The sequence below is a fragment of the Dryobates pubescens genome, chromosome 4 (assembly GCF_014839835.1).
Source record: "Dryobates pubescens isolate bDryPub1 chromosome 4, bDryPub1.pri, whole genome shotgun sequence".
NCBI lineage: Eukaryota > Metazoa > Chordata > Aves > Piciformes > Picidae > Dryobates > Dryobates pubescens.
The window spans coordinates 7,757,159-7,767,265 of NC_071615.1; the positions used below are offsets into that span (position 1 = coordinate 7,757,159).

The window sequence follows — 10,107 nt, forward strand, 5'->3', positions numbered from 1 at the left end:
TCTTTTGAGTTGTTGATTGTTTATTTATTCTACCTATTCTATTCTGTTTAGAAATACTGCTTCATTTGAGCACCTTCACATGGTCTTGTGTTTATTATTCAGTGCTTTGAGTACAGAAAAATACTTCTCTGGCAATACAGTCTCAAGTTCATCTTGGTCCTATCCACTTCATTAAGTGGATCCCAGCAAAGCTCTTGAAACTGTGGAGCAAAATTCTCCTGGAAGAGCGATGACTTGCAGAGGAATAAAACTGAACAGTCATTTGCCACTTAGTACTAGACAAGTTATTTCACAAGAGCAGGGAGTTAACTACCTCAGAAGGAAAAGCCTGATGGGTACAGCTTGCTCTTCTGTAAGACCACAGATTCTACTGAATCTAGAATCATACTTCATGAATAAAAAAAAAAAAAAGGCAACTGATTATACAAACCCAAGAATTATATATAATACTTTGGAAGATACATGGAAAGGCAGCATCTGTAAACAAAGCAGGCAATTTAAATTAAGTGGCATGCTGTAGGTTCATAATTTACTGTCACACTGTTACTGCACAGCATGGTATGCAAGGCAGTTTGAATAAAAAGTATAGTTCATAACTTAAGTGACCTTGATGCTTATGTCACAGATGCAAGATGAAATTGGAAGCTCTGCTGAACACTAATGTCAGCATTGCGGTGCATATGTGGAGTGGCCTGGCCATAGCATTATACTGTATGTCCCATTGTGATTGCTGTATCAACATAAGGGGATGTGATAAATATTAGTTTTAGAAGTTACCCATCAGAGTTTAGCAGCCTTAAATTCTGACATCCATAATACCTAATGACTGCTATAAAAGAGGTACACGTTGTTCTGTAAATTGGAATCAAATGAACAATCATGCTACATAGGAAAGGATGACTAAGTCACATAAACAAACTGATAGCTTAGCTTGCTGAAGGGGGATTGTATTTGATTAAATTATCCTCTAGAATTATTTGACCTATCCTAAAAGCATTTTAAACTGTCAACCCCCTCCACACATGCAGCTTTTAACATGTCTAACTTCAACTCTGCGTACTATTCATATCCTTCTCCCTGCAAAAGGTTGAAAGCTGAAGCTAGAGCAACTTCTAACCCTTCTCCTCCCCTAGAGAAAGCAAAATAACAAAATCATTAAAGACTCTCCCACACACCAAAAAGAACATATGGAGACAAAGCTATCAACTTTTAAAGTTAATTGCAAAAGTGTAGACACAGGAGCAAAATTCATTACTACTGAAATCAATGGGAGCTTAGGCATTGCTTAAATTAAAGCCAGCCCTTTCCTTATTTCTCACATCGAGAGTCAGTTTGATAAGACAAGGATGTCAGTGCAGGAATACTGAAAAGCCACTGGCTTCTAGGCTGGAGTTATCAGTGTTCTGCACTTGCACACCATGAATAACAAAACCTCACTGCAAACTCTCTGGAAGAAAAATCCATGTAATTTTCATCTTTCCTTTGTAATCTTAAGGATGTATGAAATACCTGAAACCAAGTTAATGAACAATTAGTACATATCTACAGGAAGGGCTCAATGGAGCCTTATACCCATGTCCACAAAGGTGCAGTTCTTCTTCTGGCCTAAAGACAGATAAGCATTCAAAACTGTCAATGACCTCATTTGCAATCCTTTCCTTATGATTACAATGCTGAGGAGGAGTTTCTATAGCTGACATTCTTCAGCTGTAAAACTTACTTTTAGGAGTAAGATTTAGGGGACTAATCAGCCCTTCCTATATATCAATTTTCCCAGAACACAAGCTCCTTTGAAACAAAGATAAATGGTAAACAACCTAGATTTTCAGAGAAGCATTAAAGCTACTGATTAATTTTGGTATCCATTTTTTTCCAGCAGAAAATCATCATTATCTCTGAAGTAAGATGTAGATATTGTTTGCCATTCAAATCAGAACAGATTTATTACTTTTCCCTGAAATGTAAGCCCAGCTTCTCAACTTTAATGGTTATAAACAGCTCTGAATAAGCCAATGCAGTGCCGCCTTCCTGTGTTTGCCAAGACCTCTGTACTATGCAATTCTCAAACAGCTCCAGTACTGAGACCAGGCTGTTCCATGCTGCCTTTCAGAACCTCAAGGACAGCAGCCAAGCACAGAAACAGCATTACTCCCCTTTCTCCTTGGTAGTGGGCTGACCTGCAGGAGCAGAATCTAGAAGAATTCCCACAGGAGATAAACCCTAAGAACACAGAGATAAAGCAAAGAAACTAACAGCTGACAGCAGGATGCTTCAAAAAAAACTTCCTTCTTCATGGCACATATGGATGTTGGAAGGCTTGAACGTGGTCCAAGTATGATAGTCTGCTGAGACTGCCTGAATCTCTCTAGCAGCTGGGACAGGTTCTACCATCAGGGCTCTGTCCTCTTATGCCATACTTCTGCACAGCAGTCTCTGGGTAATGAATGGCAGTTGTAAAAGCATCTATCTCATAATAGATAGGAATTGATTCAATGGGCATCCTCACACTTCCTTTATTTACAGTTTGGGCAAAAGGCTCATTTTAGAAGGCCCAAGTACTGGAAGTATAGTTAAAAGCAATATAAATGTGTAAGTCTTAGAGGAGTGCATCAAATCCCATATCAATAAAAGAGAAAGGAAGGATAACAGATAAGCCTCCTTTACAATTTTATCAAGCCAGCAATTTGTCTTCAAAATACAGCAAAAAAAACCCAACAAAACCAAGGCTTCAGTCTATCAAAACATCCTTGACTAGTGAAGTTCTTTAGAAAAATGCATACAGATTTCATGTCTGCTAGCCTAATTAAAAATAAAGCTGTTATCTGCATCTCTAAAAAGAGTGCAGGAGAGCAGTGGCAGATGATTCTGAAGTAATCATACATCAAGTCACTAAGAATTAATAATTCCTAGGTACAATATTTCAGGAAACAATTTTTGTATTAAGAGATAGTAAACATTTTTCTTTAATGAAGAAGGTAGTGGACTGTGATGAACTCCCCAAAGACCTTCCTTTCCACCAGTAATTTCTTCAGTTTTTGTTGTTTCTGTAGAGGCAGAGAGAATCCAGCATCTTACACATTGCATAGAACCTGTCAACATGAGGCAGATCTTAAGAACGACATACCTATGTATTTAAAATGAAGATTGCTTTATTTGACTTTAAGCCCCTGAAGAAGGGCTCACTACTGCAGCACTGCTGCTAGGTGGAATTTTAAGAGGAAAGAACCAACACTTTTATGTAGCCACAGCAGAAAGATCACCACCATTAGCTACAGGAGGAACCGTGAAGTCATCTAGAGAGTTTCTGAATGCCACTCTTTGGGAAGGGGGACTCACTCCTTTCCTCTGGACAATGTAGGAAAACCCAGGTTCTAGACAAGGTAGCTAAAAGCAATTCAAACAAACCATGAGTATCGTCTGGTCATAGCCAATGGCCAGTCATCAATCCTTAACAGTCAACATCTAAAATCCTCTACTTCAACAGAGTAATAGAAATATGACTTCATTTGAACAACTTCAGTCCCCTTAAATGCCCCAAGTAATAGGCATGGAATATCCAAGACAGACAAAGAAAACTTTTAAAACCCTCTCCAAGAATTTATGACAGAAGCCTTTACCCCAAGACCTGGTTGGGTTTTTTTCTGTTCTATACCTCTGTTTTGCTCGGAAATGATAAGTTTAGGAAAAGGTCATTATTTGTATCTATTTGTAGTAAGGATGGCTTCCTTGTTTAGCCTGGACAAAAGAATGCTCAGGGGAGACCTTACTGCACTCTACATCTATCTGAAAGGAGGCTGTAGACAGGTGGGGGTTGGTCTCTTCTCCCAGGCAACCAGCACCAGAACAAGAGGACACAGTCTCAACCTGCACCAGGGGACGTTTATGCTCTATGTGAGGAGAAAGTTCTTTTTCACAGGAAGAGTAATTGGCCATTGGAATGCACTGCCCAGGGAGGTGGTGGAGTCACTGTCCCTGGAGGTGTTAAAAAAAAGATTGGATGTGGCACTTGGAGCCATGGTTTAGTTGTCAGGTGGTGTTAGGTGATAGGCTGGACTTGATGATCTCTGAGGTCTTTTCCAACCTGGTTGATTCAGTGATTTTTTTTCCTGACCAAGGAGATCTTGGTTGCTCTGGGGCACGATTTCAAAGAACAGCCCTCCTCCCATTTTTGTCTCCCTGCTCTGCTCTCAAAACATGTGGGTCCTTCTCAACAAACTGAAATTAATTGCTCATACAATTACATCATTAGTAAGACAGATGAACAAATCCTTGTGATTTTAGAGGAAACAATGACAGCTTCTCAAATAAAATCCACATGGGATCTAGGTGTAAAAGCTGACAAAAATCAGCATGCAGGGAATATTCTGGGGGGAAAAAAGGAAAAATAAAAGGGAAAGTAAGATCTTCCCTGTAACAAAGGAAACGTCAGTATAGTATGAAAGATTCAAAACCTAGAACAAACTGTGCAGAGACTGATCTGAATTCCCTGTCCAAGGTGACTGAAACTCGGGAGACCCAGGCGGGGAAGCTGCCCTCGCTCTCAGCGTTCAAAGAGGGTGCAAAGGCTTCTGCCGGACCGACCCCTCGGGAGACAGAGCTCCGCAGAGCCGTTTTTCCCCCGAGCCCGGGGACAGCAGCCGGGACGCATCGTGGAACATCTTCGTCTCTGTCCGAGGAGAAGGGTCCCGCCAGCTACAAGCGAGACGTCTCCTGTCGCCACACAGACGGGCAGATCCCGGGAACTCCCTGCAGCCCTTCGGGGGTCAGGCCCAGCTGCCCTTGCCGCCCGGCGGGCAGACAGCCTCCCGAGCTGTCCTCCCGCCGGCCCCACCGCGACAGCGCCTGGCCCCGCGGCCCCCGCCTGAAGAGCAGCTCCTCAGGGGGAGCATCCCCGGCCCCTGCCTGGAGTCCCCTACTCCGCCCGCTCCCGGACCCTCCCAGTCCCCGAGCCACCTGCCGCCCCGCTGGAGGGTCCCTGCCGCCGGCCCCCCCTCACCCGCAGACTCGCCGGTGTTGATCCAGTCCGGGTTCGCCAGGCTGGCGATGGCGAAGATGTCGGCAGCCAGAAAGAGGCATCCTGAGATGATGGTCAGTTTGTCCATCTCCTCCGGCTCCGGCGGCTCCCGGCTCCGGCCTCCGCCCGGCTCCCGCAGCGGGCCCGGGCCGGGGGCGCCTCACAGCCGCGGCTCCATTGGCCCCGCTCTCCCCTCGGCAGCGGCACCAGGAACGGGCCCCCCGGACGGAGCCGGAAGCGAACCCGGCGGGCGGGGGGGCAACGGATACTCCGGAAGGGAAACCCACTCTCGCCGGCGGGCTCCCCCGGGCGGGGCGGGGCTTCCCGCGGGAGGCGGTGCCGCCGCCGCAACGGGGCGGGTGAACCCCCGAGGCCAACACAGGCTTCCTCCGGGGAGTGCAGCGCGGCGGGGCGGGGCGTGCCGCGGGGGGGCGGGACTAGGGCGGGGCAGGGCCTGAGGGGGCGGGCAGGAGGCCGCGCGCGGGGGCGGGATGTCTGCGCTAAGCGCGAGCAGGAGCGAGGGGCGGGGCAGCAACTGTCTGTGGGAGGGGCCACGAGAAGGGGCGGGGCCTGATGCGGGTCCTGTAGGGGGCACTAGCGCCGCCCGCTGCGCGCGGGGCGGGGCGGGGCGGTTGCTGTTCCAGGGCGTGTCTCGTGTGGGGCGGGCGGCAGCTGGGGCCGCGGCTCAGTCGCAGAGTCGCTGGGTGGTAGGTGTTGGAAGGGACTTCTGGAGGTCAGCTTCCAGTCGGGCTTTGAATGCCTGCGGAACACCATCACCTCTCTGGGCAGCCTGTTCAAGTGTTCTACCACTCTCTAAGAAGTTTCTCCTCGTGTTTAGATGGAATTTCCTTGTGTTCAAGTTTGTGTCTGTGACCTCTTGTCCTGTCACTGGGGACCACCGAGAAAAGACTGGCCCCATCCTCCTGATACCCACCCTGTAAGTATTTATAAGCATTGATAAGATTCACCCCCAGTCTTCCTTTCTCTAGACTAAAATCTCCAAGTCCCTCAACCTTTCTTCAGAAGAGGTTCTAGTCCCCCAACCATCTTTGTAGCCCTTTGCTGTAGCCTCTCATAAACAGTTTTCTGTCTCTCTGCAGAACCCAGAATTGGACACAGAGTTAGGGTTAGGGCTAGCCCACATCCTGTCCAGGTCATGCAGGATGGCAGGACAGCCTTCTGGTGTGTCAGCCACCCCTCTCTTATATTGAAGAGTGGTATCACACTTTCAATTAGTAAAATTTTCCTCTCACTTTTCAAAGGGCACTTGCCAGCACTGAAAAACATCTCTCGGCACACACTGATGGCAGCACTGAGGGCAAGTGTAAGGACAAGTGAGCAAGGATTAGGCCTCATAATCATACAGAACAGGCCGTATCTCCAGGTAAGTACTGCTGAGAAAAGCTCTGCAGCTAAGAGTGGAAAGCTAAAACCAGGTACAAAGAACCAAGAGTGATATTTGATATTCAAATTTAATAGCGTTGAAAATATTCTTGTTCCACATTTATGCTTTGAGCCTGTCTCTGATTTATTTACACCTCGCACGGATCAAAAGAAACTCAATTTGAAATTACAGAGAAAAGAAACTAGCACAAACTGTGTAAGGCTCAGTGCCAGCATTCCATAGTAATGAAATATCAGTGATCTTAAAATAGCTGATATGGGTGTGTGTTTCATAGCTAGATCAAGATTTAAGCCTATATGTTGTTCTCGAGCAAAAACAGATTTCCTACTCATCAGCAGGTTGGTCCAAAAATAGTTTGCCTATTACCTTTATATAGCAGCTCAACTTGAATGACATCTTTCTTTGTTCAGTGCGTTGCAGTTAAAGAAATTTCACTCTACAAGTAACAAATAACTTTCTGAAGGCTTGGAATTAATCTTATTATTTCCTTTCTATTTCTCTTTATTATATAGAACGGTTACAAATGGACTAATATCTGTGCTCCAACAATTCATGCAGGCCTTCATCTGTTAAATGCTTTAAACCTGAAATGTAGCCTAGCAGTGCAAACAGAGTATTAATAGTTATTAAGGTTTCTTATGGAACATCAGACACCTGTATTAAGCTTGTAATTGGAAGCTCTTTAAATTTGACTGCCTCACGTGGGTCTCTAGACCAATTACATTAGACTCATGAACTACAGTTTGGGGATGACAGTGTGCTGTGTTATTACTGAATATTAAATTATCTTTAACATAAAAATATGTGAAGCTAAGAGTTGAGTGTAATGAAGTCACTTAGAAATCTACTGGCTGTACAGTGAAAACACGTATGTTTAAATGAGAACAATCTTTCCAGCACTGCCTTTATAGTTTGGTCAGTCCTTTCCTGTCAGAGAGAATTAGAATTCCAAGCACAAGTAAGAAAGATGGACTTGTTTGATGAAATAAAAACCACCAAGTGGAGTTCTTAACCTCTTTGTAGAAAAGGCTTTGCACTTCTGATCCAAGTTTAAAACTCAGTGGGAAAATCCTGAGTGGAATATAGAAATTGATTTGAACTAATCATCTTAGGAGCTGAAAGGTTTCACCTATTCCCTAAAAAACCTGTGTGGTATACAAAAGCATGTGTTGGTTTGTTTGGAGTTTTTTACATTTATAAGGTAAAAAATAGAGAATCTTGATCACTAAAATTAAGTAGTTCTATTTGCAACCATCTGGAAAAGGCAAGCTCCAAAAGCACTTTCAATGAAAGTTATAAGAAGAAGTCAAATAATCTATGGCATGTGATCTGCTTGATTTACTGCAGCAAGTAGTGAATAGTTTAAAAGAGACTGAGGACCTGTGACAAATACTGGCCTTTTGTAGCTGATCTGAGTTTTTGGAGCTGTTTCTGCCAGGCTCCTGATAGAGCTGCAGCCTGCTGCAGAATGATTCTGCTTGCCTTTTTGCAGTCTCCAAAATAATAGGTTTACATAGTAATTGCAGCTCCCCACAGCCCCTCAAAGCCTATTTTGTTATATCCCATGGTATATATAGGTGCTGGGCCTTCTGTACACTGTTGTTCTTGGATGCAGTACTACTTTATGCAAAACTGCAGCTCAGTGCTCCCCACTGGCAGCAGATAAGTAGAACACAATTTACAGCCTTATCCCTTAAAACAAATAAAAACCATCACCACCACTTTCTGCTGGAGCTCCTCAGATTCTGCACCAGCTCTTGTAGCTACCTTCTACTTCTCCCCTGGCCTCGTTTGACATCGTCTTGCAATGTGCCCACGTTATACTGGTTGTGTTCAGAGTGGAGGAGCAGGTACCAGTCACTGCAGAGGCTCAGATGTGGAAACCTCCAAAGGCCCAGACAAACGTAAGGTTATAAACCTGTGACATTCTCCAGCATCCACCTAGGTAAACTTAGCCATTGTGGAAGAAGGTGTATGCTTGGCTCCATATCTACACATAAACAGCAAGGTGACATACAATGATGCATGCATAACCATAGCTCAACCTTGCTGGAGTCTATCTGGTCCCAGGTGGTTAATGCTCTGATCAGTACCACTGTTTTATCTTGCCTAAACAAACTCACAGAAATGGAAGGTAGCACTGAACAGGCACAAGGTAAAAAAGTGAACTGCAGCAGCCCTCATTCTTAACAGAGCTAAAAAAGCTGAAGAGCTGCTGAACACCTAATATTAGATAAAAATGTGGAAGCATAGTGGTTAAGACTACAGATTTTGTAAACATTAAAAAATTATGCAAAAGTCTTCTAAACTGATTGCTGTCAATTTTCTTCCCTGGCAAGTAATGTCCTAAGAAAAAAATGGGACGTGCTAAGATTTTAGAATGGACTCTGCAAGAACCTAAGTAACTCCTGCACTGCATTCCCACTGGAACTACTCTACAAATCAGAGTGTACGGAGATTTTGTTGAAGTACCTCAACACTGGCAAAGTGCAGCTGAATTCCTGAAGTTCCTCATTCCTGTGATGACAGCAGAGTAAGAACTAATATTGTACATAACTAGAATTTCACACCTTGCTTATTATTCCAGCAAGAAACAGGGTAAAAGGTTTTACATTTTAGGATAAAATGTCAGTCTGAAGATTTATTTTTCTGAACCAGGAAACTGTGATTCGAAATGAACACCAAGAGAAAAGTTTACTTTTCTAGCTACAGCTGAAGACAGAGTGAGGACAAACATTAGTCTTAGATGTGCTGCTTCTTTCCTCCCCAGTGAGCTGAAGAAGCCTGGCTGGCAATAATGCCACTGAAGTCAGAGATTGTATTGATTTGTAATAGCTGAGGACCCAGAAAATTGGAAGTAGCTGATGATACCACGATGGAGGTCTAGCTACAGCCATGCAAAAAGCTTATCTGTTTCTTCATCAGTCTAACTTCTGACAGTGGTTAATGCCTTTTAAAATAAAACTTCAGGAAAATAAACTCCTTTTGAGAGCCACTGCATACAGAAGTTTTAAAAAATAAACTGCTCTCAGTTCTGAAGGTGGCTCATACAGTAAGCATAATTAATCTAGATGGGATAGCAGTTACAAGTTTTCCTGAGGCACAAAGTTTTAATAGATAAGAAACCTCAGAGGCAGGGAAAGAAACAAAGTACTAAAAGGAGCTAATTAGGCTAGAACAGCAAAAAGTAAGACCACACAGTAAGGGGCTTTCCAAGAGATCAAACCTCTAAGCTTACATTTAAATAAATCAATGTGTTTGCTGTTCTGAAGGAGCAAAGGATAGCTTGATTTTCTGTTGGCCAAATTACAACTTAAGAGCCCAAAGGAAGTAGTGTGCAAAGGACTATGGACAATAGCATTGGTTTTGTTATTAAAGGAGCTTCAGAACTGATGAACTTGCCTTTAGAACAAGTCATTTGAAGTGGCTATGGGCATTCTTGCATGTTCACGTAATACCATGCTATAAGTGAAGATGTCAAGGACCAAGTCAACAGCAGGTCCAGTAGTGATGAAGATGTAGACTTGGAAACTTTTCAGTATAAACCTTCTCAGTCATCCTGTTGTGAGTTCACTCACCATTGTGCAATCACTAGTTTAGTGCTAGTGGCATTAGATATCCTTTATACTGGGCTATGGAAACAGTGACCACAGTTCCTCTTCCTCCTGCCCTTCTGTGTCAGATACAT

General features: G+C 43.9%; 1 protein-coding gene across 2 annotated transcripts in view; it reads right to left on the bottom strand.

Annotated features, from left to right (window-relative positions):
• The window catches only part of MOSMO (modulator of smoothened), a 30,810-nt gene extending 25,493 nt beyond the window's left edge, over positions 1-5,317 (bottom strand). For both annotated transcript variants that reach the window (XM_054180411.1, XM_054180410.1), the window contains exon 1: positions 4,997-5,317. In XM_054180411.1, the coding sequence (XP_054036386.1) occupies positions 4,997-5,102 (106 nt within the window). In that variant the 5' untranslated portion in view covers positions 5,103-5,317. The remainder of the gene's footprint in view (positions 1-4,996) is intronic.
• Positions 5,318-10,107: the final 4,790 nt, after the last annotated feature.